Below are 23,071 nucleotides of genomic sequence, written 5' to 3'. Positions count from 1 at the left end.
TGTTTCCGTTTCTCCGAGCTGTATCTGTGGATTGAAGTTGGGTTATCTATCTCCAGTGTGAATATGGTGAAAATGCTAATACGGTGGTACAAAAACACCAGAATCTAGCTGCAATTTGTGCCTTTAACACCCTAAAAAGAGGACAGCTGTTCGTAAAGCGATGGGTCTGATTGGTTGTGGCCGGGTGACGTCGAGAAGTAGGCGTGAGCTTGCTCAACATCAACAAAGGACAGAAAAAGAGAAAGACGAAAGAAGAGCAGAAAAAAATAAGCCACAGCAAGGACAGATATGTGGATCTAACTCACAGAAACAGGTAGAGTAAACCTTTAAAATACATCACAGTTGCATTTATTTTACTTAGAGCCTTCACTTGAGCGAGTAAAGTGTCGTTTTTTGTTTTTGAAGGTTTTTTTATTACTGTCGACAGGAACTCGCCCAGAAGCGCTTAAAAATAGCAAATAGGTGAATTTTATAGTTCTGACATTAGATTAAAAGCATTTAATGTGTGCTTTTCCTTAAAATTGATATTTTTGCTTCAGTTTGCACGTACAGCATAGAGGCTTCTCTTCGCTGTTGTAGCTGGTATCATCTGGACCCGTTTTCCTTTTTTCTAAGCTCGGTTAAACTCACTTTTACAAACCACTGCAATGACATATAATCGGTTTGTTAAGTCAACTCTCTGCTCTAGTTCTCGATTATTAAATATCTGTGTGGGTAATCGTGTTTCCGTAGTAAAATAGTTAAGATATTTCATCATTTTTAAACAGAAGCCCCTCCCCCCGCTTCGACTACAGAGGATTTAAACCTTTAGCTAGCGGAGGCTAACCGTCCACATCAACTACAAAAATTCAAAAAACAAAACCAAAAGACAAAAACAGTATTTTTAGACGTGTGGGGCAACTTAATTTGTATTTTAGGTCGTTAATATACAGCCATAACAGGAAAAGGGGGTACTTGTTTTTCGGTCAGGGGATCGAGAAGACGTAGACAAGCGGAAATCTGACACCGAAGCCCAGCTGAGGGAAGTGGGCCGGGCCCTGGGCTCTGACCCCCAGACTGAGAGTGCACGGCTGTCACGTAACAGTTTAGCAACAATGTACCCGAAAATGTGAAGTCATGTGACAACACGGTAACAGTGTAGCAGTTTAGCAACGACCGAGTGATTAACTTAGATCCTCAACCTGGATACAGATTATCTGACACGATTCCAAAGACTTCACCTTAAATGTGTCCTCTTCATTCACATTATTCTCATGATATACTCAGGCGTCTACAATAAAACAGACTAGAAAGCGTTTGTTTCTGCTCTGTGTGAAATACAGTAAAACTGGATTTTATTTTTCCCAAGAAGTTGATAAAACGGAGCAAATAATACGACAAAACAACAGATTAATAGAGAATAAGTAAAACAATGTGCCACATAATTCCTCAAATAGAAATTAAATAGAATTTAGTAGCTTAACATGGTTTTCTTGGTGGGGATGTAGTGTTTGGGGGGAGGGGATGTGTTCATTAGCAGCTGTCCTCCCTCTATAGTTGAGGCAGTGAGTTTGTTGCCATACTCACGACAAGTCTATTCATGCAGCAAAAAGGTTCAAAATATTTTCTTATGATCACAGAGACTTTTTTTTGTCAGGAAAGGCCAAACCCTCTTTGGGTGGGTAACCTACAGATGTTTGAATGCAGTAAAGAAACCTCCTGCTAAATGGCAAAAATCTCTAAAATATAATAAAAAGTTAAGTAAAATGCTAAATATGGAACAAAACTAAAATGCAAACGAATGTGCAAACAAACGAATCATGAAGAAGTCGTGAGCTACAGGTACAGAAAAGAGCTAATTGTTGCATGAGTGGCGCTGCTGTAGAATGTAAAACTGCCCAGAGGCTCTGTTGATTTTGCTTGTTTGAGCTGAGTCCAAACGTCCTTGTGGAAAGAAGTTTGTGCATCTGGTGACTTTGAATAACCTGCCAGAAAAGGCAGCAGGTAAATCAGGCAGCTGCCAGGATGGAAACAGGATTTAAAAATATAATCTAGATTTGTATCATTCAATAGTTAAGAGGCATAAGTGTGATTAAAAGTCACTTTTTTAAAAACAAACAAAATGGAGAAAAGCAAATTTAAGAAGAAATCAGAAAATTCTGGTTAGAAGTGAATTTCATAACATTGTAAAATGTCATAACAAACTCACCTCAGGGGAAACTCCAAACTTCTGCTCTGCTCTTCATTGTGACGGAGAGTTTGCAGAAATCCTGTTATGTATGTGTATTACAAAAATGCTTTTAGTTTCAATTATGATTTGCAACTATTTGAACTATGACAGTCTTGTAGCTGCCGAGGAGCACAAGCTCACAGCAAAGGCTGTAAGTTGGCCTTTTCTTACTGATCACATAAATCCCGACGATGTTTAAGGTTACAGCATAATAACTAAACTTTGTGACTTTTCTTTCCTTGCAGTGTCGGTACTGTGTTTTTAAAAAAGACTGATCACTTCCTGCAGTGCCAGCTGAGACATGGATGCCTTCAAGCTGATGAAGGAGCTGAGGGTGAATTGTGAGCAGGAAGTGCATTATCTCCCCAAAGTAACGGGACTCAGCGCCATTGAATCCACAGCGCCGGTGGGCACCTGTAGATCTAAGCATCGCTAACATGCTTCTTAATAACTGTGAAATTAACCAACTGTCTGTCTTTATTCTCCAGGGTGACAGTCGGATCTCGGCCAAGTGCAGAGATGCCAAAGTGGAGGATCTGTGGAGTCTGACCAGCTTCTTCGGTTACAGCACGCAGACGTTTGTCCTGGCCGTTAACCTGCTGGACAGATTCCTCGCCATGATGAAGGTATGAGACGTTCACACCTGCTAGGAGCAGACACTGCACACTTTAGCTTTAGAGGTTTCTTTACTTAATTGTCGTCTCTCCTCCCATCAGATCCAGCCCAAGCACCTGTCCTGCATCAGCCTCAGCTGCCTCCATATAGCAGCCAAAGTGACAGAGGAGGAGTGCAACCTGACGCCCACCGACGAGCTCATCCGCATCGGACAATGCCGGTTCACTGTGTCCGACCTCGCACGGATGGAGAAGATCATCACCGAGAAGCTCAACTTCAAGGCCAAAGCCATAACTGCCTTAACCTTTCTGCACCTGTACCACCAGATCGCGCTATCGCACTCCACCGATAGGTGAGGCCCTTACAAACACGAGGTTACGTGTTCAGATTTGTGTCTGCAAATAGATGATCCATTACAGTTGATGTTTGGAAGCTTGATGATTCTGGATTGGGTTCAAAAGTCTGGACGGCATTCGATTGGCAAAAAGTCTTGTTATGTGGGGCAGCAGGCAGTGTCTGACTGAAGTGCACTGATAACGCTTGTTTTCTGCTGTTGGCAACAAAACTTTGCTCTTATGTAACCCTGCCGTGTTGTTTTTAACCTGCTCAGCTTGGGTCAAAAGATAATGTTGAGCCACCTTTTCGATTCTCAGTTTATTGCTATTAATAATAATAGCAATGTGGACAAAACTGATGATTGCGTGTGTTTGAGAATTGTTAAAGACCCGAACCTGATTGCATGTTTGTGTCTGTCCTAACAGGAAGACTACGCTCAGCCTGGAGAAGCTGGAGGCTCAGCTCAAAGCCTGTCTGTGCCGGATCTCCTTCTCCAAAGCAAAGGTAACAATTCCATGTCTGTCCTTGTTAAAAACGGACAAATAGATGCATTTTATTCTTGACAAACACTGATCCTGTTTAACTGTTTTCTTTTCTTTTCCTTCCAGCCGTCCGTCCTTGCGTTGGCACTGCTGAGGCAGGAGATTGAAGCCGTTCAGTCCGAGGACATGTTGGAAATAGCCTCTCACATCCAGAGACACCTCAAGGTAGGCTGTTGCCAAACAGTGCATGACTTCATTACACAACAACTCATCTGGGGAGGGGAAGGTGTGCAAATCATGGAAAAAAAACCTGAGAAATAGATTTTCTACACCAAAGTCAACAACACAGAGCAGGTGGATTTCAGAGGAAATGAGAAGTTTAAATTAGCAGATATCTCATGACTCCATTAAAAGAGAATTAGTGTGGGCATTTTCCTGAATCAGCCGCACACAGGAGGCATTTTAATGCAGACTTTTACTTGGCAAATGTGAACAACTTTTAACTATCCTTACAGCCTGCGGACTTGCAGCTTCAAGATGAGACTCCAGTTTTTAAATAGAAGAAGTGAGCACTCGAGTTATGAATAGCAGCAGCCGTGTATCGTGAGAGTGTTTATTCTTAGCCCAGCTCTGGTCCAGAATATTTTCTTTATGTTGATGTCTGTAGTTATGTAACCTGGCGTGTTGTGATGGCTCCATGTTAAAAAGGAGCTGATGTCATTGATCTTTAGCTCTTGTCTTTCTCACACTTGCAAATCACCAGCACCACCAGGTTTCTGTTTAAGTGTTAACTAACCGGATAGTTTTAAACACACCGTCGTCTTGTCAGTGCGAAGCGCAGACAGTTAAACTGATCTGTTCCCCTATTTGTTTTCAGATTGCTGATGCTGACCTGGTGCTGTGGAGCAAATGCGTGGCCCAGTGCCTGTCAGACTACGCTTCCCCCGAGTGCAGCAAACCTGACCACAGGAAGCTGCAGTGGATCGTGTCACGGCGGACCGCCCAGAGCCTGCACAACTACCGTAGTGTCCCTGAACTTCCCACCATCCCAGAGGGCTGCTGGGATGAGAGCGAGAGGTGAGGACCCCAAACACATCCAAGCAACACCACCGTCACACCTCCAAAAACACAACCGATCCTGAATTTCTTGGTCTTAGTGACTTGTTTCAAGCTATAGAAACCAATCAGACTGACTGTACTGGCTTCAGTTTCAGTCTGATTTGATCACTTCTTTCAAACACTCCTACCACCATCAACAACAACAAAAACAGAGGCTAAATGAAAAAGGAACCAAACACACCCTTTGTGTCATCACATACGCCAAATATTTCAGCCTTTGCAGTGACGCAGCACAGAGAAACACCCTGAAAAGTCTCTGTCAGGTAATCTAGAGCAAGGGTAAGTAGGACACTTACTGTTTCTGGTGCTGATAAAGTCAGAAAAATCTACGAAATGAAGTTTAAATCAGTGGAGAGAGTGCGTTTCTTTTATTTTATTTGCAGTAAACACTTTTCTGTGGCAACAAGCGGCAACGCTGAAGTTTCTCCTGTGTTGAAACTGTCTGAGCTTGTCAGGGCCTCTCATATCTCCCAGCCAGTCACATCCCACTGACACAACTGTTTCCATGACGTCACATGAAGCCAGAGTGGCCTCGCCTTTATGTATCAAGGACAGCTCCTTTTTATTTCTACGTCAGTGTGTTGAAAGCGAAAAGAGGAACAGACATGGTTTCAGTGGGCGGGTATTTAAACACAAGCTGAGTACACAAAGCTCCCGATCAACAAACATCTTTACACACCTTAACAGTTCAGTCAGCTGAGTCAGACAACATGAGATCAGCTGATAGTCTTAAGTGATATGCGGAAGTTTGAAACAGCTGACTGGTTTGTTTTGCTTTCATTGCTCAGCCCATCTCCATCCCAGTGCCTCTCAGCAAGATCAGAAATGACCAAATAGATTTAGAAGAGATCAGTTTCTATCACTTAATGCTTTTTTTTTTGGTTTAGTGCAGCTTCCAACTGGCTTCAGTTGGTTCTACTGCCAAGAAACCCCAATTAAATTGAGAATGAATGGTGGTTCATTAATTGATTGATTTAAAATAACATTGAAAAATGTCATGATTTAGCTTTTCGGTGAAAATACCCCAATGCACCAGATTAATTTTCTATTTTTAGAGGGTGATGAGAAGGATAAATCAGATTTACTCATTAAGAGTAACTTCTGAGCCCACAGAGACTACTGCGGATACAAAAACACACCCAAACCAGACACAAAGACTTCAAAACAACCCCAATTAAGATACACAGGTATATTTGGAATGTGAGTAAGGTACAACCACTCCACACGCACTACTAATTGTTCACCTTGAAATTGACGAGATACTAACAGTCCAAATTCACCTCAAAAACACGCCAAAGCAGAAGAGCTTAGCAAGATACTAACAGTATTACATGTCAGATGCTACCACTATTAACGTGACCCAGGAAGTTACTACCATGGTAGTATCAACTTGCCAAAGCCTCTACATATGACTGTACTGACCTCATACCTCCCTCTGTGTGTCTACAGCGAGGACTCTTGTGAGGATATGATGAGCTCGGGTGAAGAGTCTCTCAGCAGTTCTCTGGGCAGTGATGCCGAAGGTTCCTTCTTCCCTCCTCACCTCCGTCGCCAAAATCAACGCCAATACCTCTATGCCTGAAGCCTCTGCCGCCCGTGCCTCGCCGTTTCCACCCCCCACCACCCCGTGTTCTCCTGCCATCTTTTAATTTATTGTTCAATAAGCTCTGGTGCTGGTGGAGAATAGCACAACTGGCAGCTGAGCGGTTAGACATCCTCCAGGTAGATTTGATAGATTTAGTTTGTAGATGTGTCGGTGCATGTTGAGATGTCACATTCCAGGATGCAAGTTTTCTTTTTTTCTTTGTAAGGATATAAGTGATGTTTTGCAGATAAACTCTGGACAGCCTGGTCTTCAAGGTGCTGAGCTAGCAGACACATGATGGTCGCTAAAATGTCAGATCAGGCTGGAAGAGTAATTTGCCAAAACGTGGCATTTGTTTTTGAGTATGTCTTTTGACTGTTATTAATCCAAGACTGTTTTAAGGAGTAGGAGGCGTTTCTATGGCGTACAGAGGCTGAAAGCAGCAGTGGTCGCAATTTTTCTTTTAGTCGAATCTCATGTGATGAATCAGGATTTTAAAGTAAATGAGAGCAACCTAAAGATGTATCAGTGACGTGTTCTCCAGATCAAACTGGAAACTTTCCGACTGCGCTGCTCTGGTCTTCTGTTTCAGTTTAATTTGCACAGTTTTATTATTATTATTATTTTTAAATGTAATTTCAGGTGTTAAATGGAAGTGGAGGTTGGAAAAACATTTAACGATCGTGTGTTTATGGATGTGTTTGAAAGTATGACTCTGATTTAAATTTGAAGTTGCCAATGTTAGGATGTAGCTTAAAAACAAAAGGAATGTCGTCTGTGGTGTTTGAAACTGTTCAGAGATTGTTGTATGAAACTAATAGTGACCAAGTGTCAAAAAAAAGTTGAAAAATGTCAAAAATGTTCATACAAAAATATGTAAAAGTGTAAATGCTGTACAAAAAAATAGTTTATAATTTTTTGTAGATATTAAGTTATTCTTTGTTTTTGTCACCTGTACTAAAAAAAAGAGAAAAGAATAATCTTATAAAAATATTATTTTTAAACATCTACTCTCTGTTTTTTCCCTTTAAATCATGTCTGCAAGCAAAAACAACTCCATCAATCAAACCTGAACCTGAGTGCAGCTCATTTCTCTACAGACACAGCACTCGTGTACATCCAAGAATTTAAAACACATTTAAGAGCCACGTGTGCAACTTTGGTGCGTTGACTCCAGTAAAGCTGGACAACACCCCCCCCCCCCCCCCCCCCCCCCCCAAAACAAACAAACAAACAAACAAACGACACCTTTCTCCAGCTTTAACTTGGCCACCCAATTTACAACCAAATGTTCATCAAAATGACTCTGAGCTGGACAAACTGCTTTTTGAGACTGTATACAAGGCACAAACTGTTCAACAGTCTTTCGCCACCAAAAGTTAGTTTTCTTAGAAAATTTCCCAACTGACTAACAAGACCTGGAAGTTTCTGCCCGACAGCCACAACAGAAGCTCTCTCTAAATAAAGGAAAGGTGCCTCTGTGCTTCCTTTACTACCTCCTTTCATAGAAGATACACTGGATCGTCCTTTATGGAAGGAGATGAATCATCTGACAAATAATCAAGAATGATAAGTAGTGCAGCTCATCTAAATATTAACAGCGTTTCCATTGAACGCCAGAACCTGCTGAATTTAAACCCACGAAAGTGGCAGGTGTGGTTGGTCTTTTAAGTTTCTGCCCTTGTTTCCCTTTAAAAGAGAAGTTGAGATTTTTGTTCATGTTAGTGGTGGTTTTATTGAGAAAATAAGTTAAATTCTGCTTAGATGTAGAAAAGTCTCAGAAACATAAATTTGGCAAAATGAGTGAGACAAACAGCTTTTTAAAATAATGTACATTTCACCACACAGTAGACAGTTGATGAGAGGCGGCTGTTTGTGGGTGTGTTCATTATGACCTTCAGGAATGGTTTTGGTATTAAATATGTGAAAGTTGGATGACAGCTGTCTGGTACAGTAATATAGTCTTCACAGAATCATCTTCGTAGGCCACAGACTTTCTGAAATACGTTTGGGTAAACCAACTTCTGGTATCTTTTTAATCATTTTTATGGAAATTATTGATACGTTAAAGGCTCTTTAGCTTTATCTAGACTTTATAGTTATAACAGACCCTAGCTTAATTTGGGTACCAGCCCTCTCAAGTTAATTATCACCATTATTCTCTACAGCTTTAATTAATCCTGCATGTTGACCCTCAGCTTTTATCACAAAAAGTCACATAAATAAAACAGGACCATGAGCTCAGTCAGTTGCGTGCATGCACACACACGCACAGACACACACACATACACAACTGAGGTAATAAATTCCATTCAGTCCTACCAAACAGTCTGCAGTGACTCCTCCAGACGTCACACAGGTGATCCTCCTTGATTAGCTTAGATCCAGTGTCCAAGTTTTCTAATTTCATTCCAGTGTAGCAAATCCAAGAAGCGTAATCCCAAAATCCCAAACAATACATTCCCAGACTGAGTAAATATTTCAAAATCCCATTCGAGACTTCTTCTTTGGTTGCGATGCCTGTGACAGTCGACCCTGTGAACTCTGGGACTGAGAGTAGGACTGAGACTTGGACTGAGAGGAGCCCGGCGAGTCGAAATTCATTCTGGTCAAATCCACACTGTAATTTCGGAGAGGGATGGACTGGGAGCTGCGGAGCTGAGATGAGGCCAAGAATGGATTTGTGGAGCTCCCCTCATCCAAGTAATGGCTCTGCGAAGGATCATCCTGGAAACATCAGCCAGTTAATGCGAGCATACAGGTCACAAAAGGGCATTTATTATCCATGCCTTTAGATTTAAGATATATGCCCTACGGTATATGTACTGGGGGTGGGTGGTATCAAGTTAGCATAAAAAAATACATTATATAAAGAACAGCAGTGGTCCTAAAACGAAGCCCAGAAACCCTCCTCTTCAGGTGAGAAAGAATGAAGAACAGTCAGCCAAGCTAACACACTATGTTTAAGCTGCCAGGTACTTTGAAAATAAGATTAAAGGATTTTTGCATGAGACAGTATTGTACTTTGGCTGCCAGTGGTTACCTTTAGCCACCAAACGGTCATAAAATAATCTGTTAGATGAAATGAATCCTGCCAATTTTTCATTTAATTAAATCAAGTACAAATATTCTATCTAGGTCCTGTTATACAAACAATAACATTCACACCAATTTTTATTTTTCAGGTTTCTATTCTTTATGATATATGAAAAAATTAATTAATTAGTAAAAGTATAAAATAAATCCCACTTTCTGTATGTGAGCATTTTAAATCACCTGATCTAAGACATGTTACTACCTGTGGCGCGAACAGAGAGTCGAGGTAGTCGTCTGCTGGTCGTTTGCTCCTCCTCTGACTGGCTGGTGTGGAGTCCAGTCTGAGTGTCTGGGTCTGAGGAAGGGTGGTGGTCCTGCTGGGGGTTTGCTGAGGGTTGCTACGTTTATCATGTTGTGGTGTGGCGGTCGGGGTGGGAGTTGGAGTTGCTGTTGGAGTGTCATTTAGAACGGTGGAAGGCGTCGCAGCCCTCGAAGTCTCACCCTCTGACATACTTAAGAACTGTGACAGCCTCCCTCTGTCCTCTGTGTCTGACCACGCCACCTGGCTGACTCCGGAGGACCAGCCCGCAGAGTCAGAGAGGTCATCCAGCGCCGACTGGTAGCTGACAGATGAGGTAAAGCTAGCGCTCAGATTCAATCGACGTCCAGTGGCTTGCTTCGCCTCTTTTTCTTTCCTCCTCCTCCTTCGCAGAGCCTGCACCTTTGCCTCCTTGGTGAAGCTCAGATGGTCCTTCCACCACTTCTGCCATGCCTCCTCACCCTGCCAGGAGAGGGTCAGTCGGTGACTGAGTGGATCTGTCCAGACATTTGTGTTGAACTGGTTTGGTAAGGGTACTACATGTGGAGGCCTGAGAGAGGTGGAGACCATGCTGTGAACCAGCAGTGACCGTCTGGACATGCCCAACCTCAGCTCCTTCCTCAGGCGTTGCATACACTTATCCTGCCGTGAAGTGCCTTGATCGCCTTCAGGAATACAAAGCAGACCTTGAGTGTTGGCTTTGAAGTGCTGCAAGAGGTGTGAGCGGTGCTTATTTTCATAGGTTTTTTGCATCAGTTTCTGGAGCCAATGTTTCCATGTGACGAGAGCACCACTACTCAGCTTTACTGGAGTCTTTCTCCGAGATGCACCACTGACAATTTCCTCCACTTCAACAGCTTTATCATTCACACTGACGTCAAATCCAATTTCTTCCTCCGCCCCTGAATCATCGTTGACAACAACCTGCAGCTGCATCCGCCTTCGGTTTCGGTTCATCTCTGACTCTGAATCCTCAGAGAAGCTGGATGGTTGCCGTCCTCTTTCCGGTGTTTCAGGTACAATCCTCGATAGACCCTGTGTGGGCCCAACGATGTCTTCGTCACTCGATGTCTCGGAGATGATCAGCTGAGAATCAGGTGGAAGGCTCTCAGCTGTTTTCCTTGCCCGTGTTGTCATTCCTGGACGAATTTGTTGCCGAGGCTTCAGATCACCCTCCTCAGCTCGAGGATGTGACTCGTCGGTGTCTGGCTGCTCGTGCTCCAGGATCTGATAGAAAATATCTCCTGCCTCCGTCAGCTGGAGGACGCACATGCACTCCTCGCCACCACCTCCACCTTCTGCTGCCTTCTGGATGCAAGTGAGACCTGGAAACAAACAACCCTCTGCAAACTCAGAAACTGTTATTATCCATCTATCTTCTACTTTAACCACCAGAACATTAAAGCTTGATGTGTGACACGGGTTAAAAAACTTCCACCTCCTCGATTGTTTTAATAGATCAAATATGGAGCCTGCATTAACTGAGCTAATGTATCTTATACGTTTTTCTAACATTCATGACTAAAACTTAGAAACTAAAAGTGAAGGCTTTAATAACTCATGGGAACTGTGTTAAGTTCAGTTAGACCTTATTTAACTACATTAGATGAACCAAAACTACACGTAGCGTATTTCAGATGATGGCTAATGCCACATTATGATTATGTGACTGTGACTGGGCTACAGGTACGTCTAATCAAAACCTATAAAAAATTAAGACTTTAAAGGTTCCTGCTAAATTAATTTGTAACTGATAGTTCACGTAAACTGTAGCATCACTTTCTCACCTGCGGCATATGAGGACAGTCTGTTGGTTGCAATGTCCAAGCGGTGAGGGATCTGGACTGGGAGGTGTTTCAGACTGTCTCTGGGCCTGAGCAGAGCCTGAGGAGGACCTCGACTGAAACAGGCGTCCCCTCTGCCTCCTGAACACACAGTTTCACTTTTATGTTCAATCCATATATCTATCTATATCTACCTAACCATATATCTATATATATGAAAGTAACTAAACCATGCTGCCCCCTGGTGGCTCACCTGCATACTGCAGCATCATCATTTCTTGAGAACTCTGGGAGCTGAGCAGGACCTTAGTGGTTGCTTCGCCAGCTGACAAGCCTGACGAGGCGCAGCCAGGAACAATGTGACAGAAAATAGGTGGAGACGTCATCATGTGATCCCATTTGAGCATTGGGACACACGGGAAGCGCTCGTCCATGATGTAGGCCGAGTACTGACAAAAAGTGAGAGAGAGGAAGGTGAAGTGGAACCGTTAACGTTTTAGCTGATTTGTTACTTCCTGTAAATCTTAAGTGATGCTGGGCGTACCTGAGTGGTGATTAGGTGGTGGAAGGAGTGGGAGTCTCCTAGATACCTGGACAGGACAAGTCTCTCTCCGCTCCGACAATCAGCGGTGCTGCTGATACGAAACAGAGTGTGGCAGGAGGCCGGACTCACCTGGAGGGACAGAAGATGAGGGCGAGGAGGAGGAGAGATGGTGAAATGAAAGAAGAAGAAGATGTAGGAGGAGTCATTTGATTTAAAATCCACTGGGGTGGAGTACAGAAGCAAAATCGCCAACGTTAACCAGCCTCCTGACTCACCCTGATGTCTGTTAGGTCCACCCCCGTCCTGTCCGCATACAGCACCACTCTCGGGTGGGCCGTGAACTCGCACCATCTCCATGGAGACTTGGCATTGAAGTACAGGTTGCTGTCCTCATGTCGCACCTTCTGCATCCTGATTGGTTAGAGGGTCAATTTTAGTTTGCGCTTCCCTTTAAACATTGTCATCTCTGAGCGGAATGCATTGACTTCCTCACCCTTTCCCCACCGTCCACAGGTTTGCGGCTCCGCTCTCGCTCGCCACCAGAACTTCACCTAAAACATGAGGACTGGCAGCACAGAGCAGAGATGATTAGCCTCACATGCGCCCCCATACACACACAAAAAAGATCCATCTCATCAACTTCACTCTTTGAACTGTCACCAACCTGGCGCTGATGCAGGTCGCGACCTCCGACGTGCTGACCACCTGGAGTGCCTGTGGCTCATTTCTCTCACTGAACCTCCAAACACCACAGAGGTAATCCGACCGCACAGCCACACAACCTGCAAAACAAACAAACAAACATCTTTAAAAACGCCTCCATGCTCCTGAAGTCATCTCCAAATATTCCCCACAGTTGCTCTCACATTCGCCAAACAGCGAGGCGGTGCTGATCTGTCTGACGGGGCCTCTAAGTGGGAAGCTGAACGGTTTACTGCTGGTATCCACACAGAAAGGACTGCCTCTGTGGTGCTGCAGCTCCACCTTGTGAAAGTCTGCAGGTACTGTGTTAAGGGCAAGAAGCATTTTATCCAATGATAGCTGCAGCCATGGTTATGTGAAATCCTGGCTTTGACCCAGTGAGTACTTTAAAAGTGAAAGAATTTTTTTAATGGTTTTAAGATCATTGTGGACCTAAAATATTTCTGACAGTGCTGCTTTAGAAGCTTCCTAAATCCAAACTCAAGGATACTGAGGGTATTCAGTGCAGGGTTTCCAGGATAGAGGAGGCAGCCATGCTGAGAGCCACCATCACTCTGTGAAAAGGGAACAAAACTCAGAGCACCCCCTGTGGTTCCTTCGGAGAACAGCAGGCGGTCCCTCTGCTCCGCCAGCTCATCATACAGCAGTGAGCCGAGCAGCTCTGGAGGGATGGAGTGCACCACGTCATACAGCTGGCAGCTGTGCCGGGCCAGCTTCCGGCAGGGATACTTCTGCTCGCACCTGCGTGGGGAGGGGTAAACGTGTTTAAAATAAAACTAAAACAAAGCTTCGACATCCAGGAATTTCAACCAATCAACTCAACTCACATTTTAACCTTCAGCAAATCCAGGAAGTAGGTCACCCTCCCCATCCTCACTGCATCCTTAAAATATTTCTGCAATCAAACAGAAATCTGATGACCAACGACTGCACAGCTTCCTTCTGTGTTTATATACAAATGTTTACGGTAAACAAAATCTGTTGTTAATGTTTGCTTCAAACTCTCAGCTCAAGATCCAACACAACAAACAGAACAAGGCTCCACCTTTTGGCGATAGTCAGCACTGTAATCAACACCATAAAAGCTGCATTGTTACTATAGCCCAGAAACCAACTGGGCTATAGTAACAATGATGCTTGCTAACGAATACATCCTGACTGAGTGGATCAATTCTGGCAATGACTTAAAGAGTCGAGAAAGGTGTGCATGGCATCTGGCTCCAAGCAATAATTTTATTCTTAGAATATTAGGACCAGAAAACAAACATTTTAAGTCTGTGGCTCCAGTTTGTTTACATTTCACTGGATGTTGATTTCTGGGCCTTTGTGCATTTCCTATTTTTCACCTGTCTTCTGCTGTAAATGGCATCAGTCCCAAAAATGCTGTAAACCTCTTTCACCTCTGTCTTCTGGCACTCTGTTAAAGTGTAGCTTTTGGTTGCTTCTGTTAAATATCTTAAAGACCCGATTAATATTTGGAGCCAAACAATGCAAATAATTTGAAACTAAACTGCCCTTTACATTAAGGTTCTATTTGTGCTGTATTAAATTTGCCAAATCATCCATCTTCTTCAGTGAATCATTCATCCTGTACTGCAGCTGGTAGTCCATATTCTGCTCCACAGCCTCAGTGAGTTCGCCAACTGCATGAACTCCACCTGCTGCAGGATCTGGATGGAGTGGCCCTCCACCTCATTGGGGGGCACAGCTTCGTCAGCTGCAGCCCAAGATTGTGGTTTTGGAGTGTGTATAAACACAAATCGAGCTGAATGATATCCACTCAATCAGCGGCAAGGAAAACAGCAACTACCTTTTCAAAGGAAGAGTCATAATTTGTTCACTGTGTTCTTTTGGGCTGATAAAATAAATAATTAAATGCTCAAATGCGACACCACATTAAATGTCCATAAAATTAGGGTGTGATTTTGATCACATCTGAAGTAATTTAACCCCATTGTGACAACACCCACCTCTTTTTGCCCTTTTAGCTTAAAGGAGAAGTGTTCTGACAGAACGTTGCTCATGCAGCCGAAGGCGTCCAGGGAGTGATCCATGAAAAAATTATTCATCTAAACACAAAGAAAAGATGAGTGTTTGTTAACACGAGTCATCTGGGACTGTTTGTTCCCTTTAATGCTGATTAGAAATTAAACAGTTCTTCACTGCCCAGAAAATTCAATTTGTTAAACTGGAAAAAATATATGAAACAAAAAATAGACACAACTTAAAAATAAAACCAAAAACAAACAAAATAAAATTTTGTCTCTTGGTGATTTTATGGCTCACTTACATGCTCTGTGAAGTTCATTGGATCCGGAGGCATCAAAGGCGAAAGAATAGCTAAAAAAAGTTCAAATTAACTTACATATATGTGGAAAAACACATTCAATTGAAGTGAAGAGTATCTGAAAGAGAAAAACTGCTCTATATTCGCTTTATCTTTCCTTAGATGTTAAAATCTGGTCCTGAGCTATGACAGCTGCACTACAGTTTATTAAGGAGTCTGAACCAGAGGAGGATCTGCTGACTGAGGACTCACCGTGTTTAGGAGCCAGGAGGGGGACCGGCACAGGCTCGACTTGACGCCACAGCTCCCCTCCGACCTGATGCCTGGATGTGAAAGTCCAGGTGGAGAGAGGACCAGAACCAACCTGAAAGCGCAACTCGGTAGGTGTAAACCACATGGTTGCCGATAAATAAAAAAATAAATAAAAATAAACAAAGACATTAATTTGTCACACACATTACTGTGATAACTTAACCTCAGTTTAAAGACCTTAAACATAAATATTGCTATGATCTAGTATATTTTACCCCTTGAATTATCATATAAGCAAAGTTATAATTATTTTCCCCGCAGGAATGCGGACAAATCTGGAGTCACGGAATTATCCACGTGGGACCCACCTGAGGTTTGACCCGGTCGTAGCTGCCCCAGCCTCCAGCATTGTGTTTCTGCACCAAATTCGGCGGCCCGCAGTTATAAAACGATGGAAAAAGCTCCTGGGGGAACTGGTAATCCATGTTTGCTTGCTGTTAAATCATTCAAACTGCAGTCGGGTTTTCCTGTGTCCACGATGCCTGTCTGTCTCTCTGTCGGTGTTGAAGAACAAGTTCGGGCATGTTCAGCTAACGTTAGCTATCCCGCCGCCGGCAGCGAGCGCGTGTTTCTATTTATTTCCGTCTGAACATCGTGACACCCGCTCAGAGGTGCTAAACACGATCATACATAAACACACGGGAGTCCAAAAGAGACCACGTAGCTATTAAAATGTCCCCAAATGCTCAGTGAGTCCACCAACACGTGTAGACCCCCTACGACAAAACTTCCGGAAGTCAAGCTTTACAGCTGGCGCCAACAACAACAAATACAATGACTTCCGGTTAGCTTAAAAAGACAAAAACAAAAATTCCAAACTTAAATGAAAAATGTGATGAGACTTACACAAACGAACAACGCCCCCCTCCACCCCCCCAAAATAAAACAAACAAACAAAAAACAACAACAACTTTTGTAATTTAATTTTGTAGGACTATTTAAAGGAAATCCCAAGCGAGAAAACACCACATAAAACACTAAAATAAATAAAGTTGATGGTCGTTTTATGGAAAAAAATTACAAAACCCCGAGAATACCGGAAGTTTTCGGTTTCATTTCAAAAGCGAGCAAAATTTCAAAGTAAAGCTTATTTTAACCGATCGCATCAAGGCGATAGACAAGAGTCATACTTTTTTCTTTAAAATCTGCTTTTATTGTTATTTTAGTTTTATTTACGGCGTTGTGGTTAGTTCCAGTTAAATTCAAGAGCTATTGTATTGTATATAATATCTACAAATTAAACTGAGATCGAAACTAAATACATTATTCTCTATAATTTAGTGGTATTTTAATTATTACTATCATTTTGCTGTGTTGTTGTATTTAAGGCTCCATATCGCTTCAAACTTTTCATTATTTTAGTTATTTAAAAAAGTGTTTCTTTGAAATTTTGTTTTTAGGTGTGGCACGATGATATCACATCTAGCCATTTCATTGTATTTTATTTATTCATCCGATTGTAGTTTTCCGCTGATTTTTGTGGATTTCTGCATTTTAGGAGCTACAACTTATAACGAATTCCCTGCGCATTTTGTTTTATTTTGTATCCGTTTACCGGATGCGGCTCTTCGGTCGTCCTATGGTCAGCTGACCGAGCACCTCTGAGCGTCTTTAGGAGAAACCGACGAAACGAGTCAAGAAACGGGTATTTCTGCGTTTTATTTTCCACAGAGGGAACCGTTTACCACTCAGCCCCACTGTTAGTGGGAAATGTTCCAGTAGGCCCGCTGCTTTTGGTGAGTAAAAGACGTTTTAGCGCTATGTTTTGGTTCCGTTAGCTGCGCTGCTAACCTGGAAGTCCCGACATTGCAGGTGTAGTTTAGCCTCAGCGTCTCAGACGTCATTGCGCAGCTGGTGTGCAGCATCCTTTTAATCACTCATGGGTAGATTTAAGATCAAATGTCCGCTGCTGGTATTTTTCCAGCTGCTAGATTAATAGCTTGCCTTGAATTAAACATCTCCGTTTTATCCAAACAGTGTTAGCTTTAAACCCGAGTGACACCAAGTTTACTGATGATGGCTTAATTATGTTTACGTTGTGTGTGTTATTTGTCTGGCTTTATTGCTCTTTTGTGTGTGGGTGACTGTCCTGAGACTGATGGTGTATTTGTGTCAGACTGGAGCAGCTGGATTAACCTTTTTGACTCTCAATAGTAGAGGAGCAGAAATATGATGTAAAGTGAGCACGTGGCTGTACTGCCTGTAAAGACGTTTCTGATCGCGTTTCAGGGGCCACTGTTTGAGTTAATGCCAGAGTTTCACTTCCCACTCGGGAGTTACTCTTAGTAACTCAGTTTCCAAGTCCTTCTGGTTATCAAGCTCACTATCGGTATATCCATGGCTGACCTGGTGGAAAGCATCATGAAGAATCTGCACTTGTAGGAGTAATAGTTTCCCATGAAGCACGGTTTTTTGAGCCATGACTGCAAATTGTATCCTTATATTTGTGCCACAGTTTTATTTATTCCTTTGTACAACCTCATTACTTCAGGTTTTGGGCCACCATTTAATTTGTAGATTGGTTTATGAGTTTCTGCCTCTGTTTAAGTACTTACCTCAGGATTTTGGACCACAGATTCATTCGTTCGTTAATTTTTGAGCCACAGCTTTGGTTTGCACCTCAGTTTTTCTTTAGTGGGGATGAATGGTCTTAGTTTTCACTACTCCAGCATGGTTTAACTTTGTGAGTGTCCTGGTCCAAAGTCCTGAACTCTTGAGCTCCCACAGTGAGAGTATCAGGAGGCTCTGTTGTTGCTTTTGAGTAATCTTGTCACCTTGGAGCTAAGGGTCACTGCAATCAATACTAATGCTGATTGGAATGATTGCCTGATTTGCCTCACGTGATTAAACATGTGGTCTCCTCCAGGATGACATTGGCTCTGTTTATGGATCAATAAATGGTTTAATGGCGATCAAAAGGATGTAAAAAAAAAAGTCACTTTACAAGGCAGAATCAAACTTTCTGCCCTGTTATTGCTTAACTGAAGTTGTGGGTTTTTTTAACAGTCATCCTTGCTGACTTTCTATTTGTGTTGTTCTGCATGATTGTTGTTATTTTTATCATGATTTTGTTGTGTCTCTGTATTGTGTTTTTTGAGTTGTTGTTTAAAGGAAAACTCTCTATCGCTCTTTGCATAAGATTTGTTCTTGAGTCACATCACTTGCAGAATATCCGGAGTATGATGATGATCTGCACTGAGGGACGAACTCTTCACCTTCTGCTGTCACATGTTTGAGTTTTGTTGTTTTTCCGTCTTTTAATGGAGTGTTGCTCTTACAGACTAATCCAGAAAACTTGAAGCTTACTGCACCACGCAGCTTGTTTTGTTGGCAGAGCAACCATTTTTTCATTATCACTTGATCGTATTGATTTCATTGTGGGAAACCAAAGTTATGATTTCAGATTAAAATTATATTTATTGTGCAGACCTGCTACAGAACAAAGCTAAACTGGAAGCTGTCTGTTTGCATATGAACTGTTATCTTTAAATCTAAATTTCATATTTGTTGCAAACCTTTCTTCAGACTGACAGCAGCCATCCTCAGGCTTTCTAGCAGTGATACCTGCAGAGGGAGAGCTGCAGAGATCGCAGGGTGTGCTTGGATAGATTTATCTCACTGCTTTAGTAACTTATTACAATTTGGACTGTAAATATAAACACACTCAAAGATTTGTTCCTGCAGAACAAATTTTTAAACTTGACAAGTTTAAAAAAAGTATTCCCATGTGAAATGGGTCATAAATGATCATTTCAGTAGTATTTTAGCTGTTTGAGATTTAATCCTGGTTCTGATTGGTGTCCTTAGATATTCAGCTTTATTTGCTGGAGTAAAATCAAACTTCCTCCAGATTGTTGTGCATGAACATGAGATCCAAAACGCACCAATCAAAACTGTTCCAGGTTGCTGTTAACCAGGAAGTCATTCAAACATGTAAATGTTGCTAAAACCATTAAGCTAAGGCAGACTTCTGCCACACTTAAGCCTCATTGTTTCCTCTGTTTCTAGACACATCACCATAATGTCAGGGAACAACTTGGTTCTACCCATAGTGCTCTGGGGCCGCACAGCTCCCACACATTGCATCAGCAGCCTGCTGGTGATGGATGACTTTAGCACCATCATCACCGGCTGCCACGATGGACAGATCTGTCTCTGGGACATGACGCCTGAGTTGGAGGTGAGTGTTTGTCCTCCAGCTTTATTCAATCTGCTTCTCCTCCTCCTCTCATCAAACACTCTGCTCCTCTCTTATTTTTCCTGCTCAGATTTGTCCCAGGGCAATGCTGTTTGGTCACACAGCCTCCATCACCTGCCTGTCTAAAGCGAGTGCATGCAGCGACAAACAGTACATCGTCAGTGCATCTGAGAGCGGGTGAGCAAGCGTGAAGCGTGCTTCCATGAGACTTCTTTTTGCTAACTTTTATATAACACATTCATGTGGGTTGTATGTACAGTTGCAGTGTGTACACCTTTCTTTTCTTGTGATTTTTTTATTTTTATTTTTATTTTTATTTTTAAATTGTGTCTTAAAGTATTTTCATTTCAGTGCTGAGGCTCAGTTGCAGAAAGATTTGTCAAAATAGTTTTGGGAATAAACTCTGAAGACTGGTATTTAAATTTGAGCCTTTTCATCCTAAATATGTGTCACATCTGCCCTAATTGTTATGCCTGTACAGTGGTTACATGTTACAGACATAAACTGTATAAACGACAGGTTTTGGGACTCTAATGTGGTCCATTTATTTGTAAAGTCCTATACTGAGACTTTATTACCTTTTGCATTTTGGTTTATTGGAGCCAGAAGTCCACTGTCTATAAGCGACTGACTCACTTATGGACATAAAAGGAACTGCACTCTTTGGATTTATTTCTCAGTCTCAGAGGTTGCTGCTTGCCTGCTGTGATGATTTTTTGTAGGAGGTTTAGTTTGGACAGGGTGATAAAAGTTAAAAACAATGAAATAAGTCATTACAACATATAAATTAAATTAAAACATTACATTTTTTAAAGCATAACTTCTAAGCCAGCTCTGAGCCAAACTCCAACAAATGCATAAGTGTGAGAAATGCTAAAAAGTCTGACAGGAAGGCACTGGTGCAGGACAGCACATCAGTGGTAAATGTGTATTAGACTGCCTGACTTCACCTCCAGTCATTTTCAGAGCTGGAGGTTTTTGAGATGAGGCATTGTTGGTGTACGAAAGGGACCCTCTCATGTACTGCAACCACTGTGGTTTTCTAAAAGAATGCAGTCCATTTTACTACAACCATAATTAGCTTAAAAACAGATTAGGCTTCTGTGTATGAGGAAGCTCTTTAAAGTACATAATGTGTGACAGCAGCTTGTTGACCTTACAGGGAGATGTGTCTGTGGGACGTGAATGACGGACGCTGTATTGAGTTCACAAAGCTGGCATGTGCTCACATTGGCATACAGGTAACACACACACACACACACACACACACACACACACACACACACACACACACACACACACACACACACACACACACACACATATATGCAGTGAATGATCATCAGACATCAAGATGTTAAACAGTACATTTACATAGCACTGATTCAGCCTCGTCTTATCTATTCAACCCAAATACAGTCTGATTGGTTAATTATGTCAGATGTTTTCTACTTGGCTTCTTTTTTTATGGTACCAATAATAATAATAATAATAATGATAACGGATTGCATTTATATAGCGCTTTTTTTAGGCACCCAAAGCGCTTTACAATTCCACTATTCATTCACTCTCACATTCACACACTGGTGGAGGCAGCTACAGTTGTAGCCACAGCTGCCCTGGGGCAGACTGACAGAAGCGAGGCTGCCATATTGCGCCATCGGCCCCTCTGGCCAACACCAGTAGGCGGTAGGGTAAAGTGTCTTGCTCAAGGACACAACGACCAGGACAGAGAGAGCTGGGGGATCGAACCGGCAACCTTTTGGTTACAGGTGAGCTTCCCAATACTACTGTAAACTAGTATTTACTGTAGGGTTTTCATATTTAGAGCATACAAAGGGAATGGTCGTGCTCTTTCCCTAAGCTTTAAGGTGTATTTCCCTTTTCCCTGAAAAAAGGGGAAAAAAGCTCAGGTGGAAAAAAAAAAAGCTGAAAAGTATTTAACCAGCACACAAAAGCCTAATATTACCTTCAGGAAAAAGTAGAGACCAAAATTAAGCCACAAGGTGATTGAAAAGACCTTTAATTCAGATCATTTCGTCTTCACTCCCCTCCTCCTTCTCTGCCTCCTCTTCAGTACTACCAGTTCACCATCGGCACTCAGAGGGAGGGGCGTCTCCTCTGTAATGGCCACTACCCAGAAATCTTGGTGGTGGATGCCACCAGCCTGGAGGTCCTGTACTCGTTGGTGTCTAAGATCTCTCCTGACTGGATTAGCTCTATGAGCATCATCCGATCCCACCGCACACAAGGTGAGAGTTTCCCTCAGGTTCACTGCTTTGAATGTTAGCTTGCAGACTGCCCTGCACAAAACATCATCGCTATGGACTTCTTCATGTTTGTACTTGTGAATAAGCTATGTTCTGTCTCTCTGCAGAGGACACGGTAGTGGCGGTGTCAGTGACGGGCATCCTGAAGGTCTGGATCATAACACCTGAGGTCAGCAGAATGCAGGTACACCTCCATACAGGTGTTTATTAAAACGCGCATCAGGCTTCAGTTACACCATCGTAAATGAAGCTGTAAATAAAGTAAAGCTAAGAAAACACAGACCTCCCCAGTCCTACTTAGATTAGAATATCATAGACTGTATATAAAAGATAGATGTGGCCAGCTTGATATCACACACTGGTTTCTGGACAGTTTTAAAAAGGTACCAGCATTTAGTGGAGGTCAGGCCTAACAAGTTTACTAGTGTCTGTTTCAGCATACCTGTCGCACCCCTAATTTTAAAGTATTATAATCTGATGGAGGAAAGTGTCAATAGTCTAAAACTGTTTATTGCAGCAGGCTGCAAACATGTTTATTTCTGATATAAAATTGGACATTTAAACATGAGAGTTTGTGGAGAGTCGCTCACTTTTGGAGCCAGCCTCAAGTGGACGTTAGAGGAACTATAACTTTTGGCACCTGAGCCCAGGGGGTTGTTTAAAAATCAAGGAGAAAATGCTTCTTTTCTGTGTCTCCAGCATCGATGTATGGCTCTGCTCAGGATGTAACTTGTAATTTCTTTGTCTGTTTTTTCAGGACTTGGACCCTGTGTTTGAAGAGGAGTCCAAACCGATCTACTGTCAGAGCTGCCAGAGCATCTCCTTCTGCACCTTCACTCAGAGCAGTCTGCTGGTCGTGTGCTCCAAATACTGGAGGGTAAGAACCTGCACGAACCACTCGGGGGTTGTTTTTGCTGGCATGATGGTCACAGTGGTGACTGAGCGTGCTGAAATGCTCCTGTGTCAGGTTAACTATTTTAAACTGATCAAAATAGATTGAACAAAGTTGGTAGAGTGAAAGAAAGGTTATCATGTAATACCATTTTAGCCAATCACATGAAGCCTGTACTATGTAGCAGGTAACTCGAGGGTTACCCTTGGGTTTTCTATACTATGAAGATGGTTTACTTCTTACTGGGTAAATCATTATGGTTTGCTCCACCTGCTGTTGGAGCAGTGCAGTGTACCTGTTGTACAGAGAAATGAGTTTTATATGTGCAGCTTTTTAAGTCATACCCTACTAAAACCAACGAATTAACCCAAACTTTGTGTC

The 23,071-nt window shown here is 42.4% G+C and overlaps 3 protein-coding genes across 7 annotated transcripts in view; 2 read left to right on the top strand and 1 right to left on the bottom strand.

Annotated features, from left to right (window-relative positions):
* The first annotated feature begins 26 nt into the window (after positions 1–26).
* ccng2 (cyclin G2) lies at positions 27–7,549 on the top strand. The gene is made up of 8 exons (XM_085168489.1): positions 27–313; positions 2,455–2,615; positions 2,698–2,835; positions 2,926–3,176; positions 3,586–3,664; positions 3,769–3,867; positions 4,520–4,719; positions 6,211–7,549. The coding sequence occupies exons 2-8, from the start codon at positions 2,511–2,513 to the stop codon at positions 6,341–6,343; spliced, it is 1,005 nt and encodes a 334-aa protein (XP_085024615.1). The 5' UTR covers positions 27–313; positions 2,455–2,510; the 3' UTR covers positions 6,344–7,549.
* A 506-nt stretch (positions 7,550–8,055) lies between these two features.
* On the bottom strand, positions 8,056–16,182 carry taf1c (TATA-box binding protein associated factor, RNA polymerase I subunit C). Its single transcript, XM_085168483.1, has 15 exons — positions 15,639–16,182; positions 15,271–15,382; positions 15,022–15,071; positions 14,702–14,800; positions 13,559–13,626; positions 13,222–13,472; positions 12,896–13,024; positions 12,694–12,811; positions 12,523–12,594; positions 12,305–12,440; positions 12,030–12,158; positions 11,739–11,934; positions 11,489–11,626; positions 9,645–11,026; positions 8,056–9,073 (listed from the first exon to the last, which is right to left on the bottom strand). Exons 1-15 carry the CDS (start codon positions 15,753–15,755, stop codon positions 8,828–8,830), a joined length of 3,243 nt encoding a protein of 1,080 aa, XP_085024609.1. The 5' UTR covers positions 15,756–16,182; the 3' UTR covers positions 8,056–8,827.
* Positions 16,183–16,877: 695 nt separating this feature from the next.
* The window catches only part of wdr7 (WD repeat domain 7), a 104,524-nt gene continuing 98,330 nt past the window's right edge, over positions 16,878–23,071 (top strand). For 4 of the 5 annotated variants that reach the window (XM_085168481.1, XM_085168479.1, XM_085168480.1 and 1 more), the window contains exons 1-7: positions 16,879–17,066; positions 19,339–19,510; positions 19,599–19,705; positions 20,691–20,769; positions 21,606–21,780; positions 21,906–21,982; positions 22,556–22,675. In XM_085168481.1, coding sequence (XP_085024607.1) covers positions 19,352–19,510; positions 19,599–19,705; positions 20,691–20,769; positions 21,606–21,780; positions 21,906–21,982; positions 22,556–22,675 — 717 coding nt within the window. In that variant the 5' untranslated portion in view covers positions 16,879–17,066; positions 19,339–19,351. Of the gene's footprint in view, positions 17,067–19,338; positions 19,511–19,598; positions 19,706–20,690; positions 20,770–21,605; positions 21,781–21,905; positions 21,983–22,555; positions 22,676–23,071 lie in introns of all 5 variants that reach the window. The other variant, XM_085168478.1, reaches the window with a different exon arrangement.

The sequence above is a fragment of the Neolamprologus multifasciatus genome, chromosome 7, assembly GCF_963576455.1.
Source record: "Neolamprologus multifasciatus chromosome 7, fNeoMul1.2, whole genome shotgun sequence".
Lineage (NCBI taxonomy): Eukaryota > Metazoa > Chordata > Actinopteri > Cichliformes > Cichlidae > Neolamprologus > Neolamprologus multifasciatus.
This window is presented reverse-complemented; position numbering and strand designations above follow the sequence as displayed.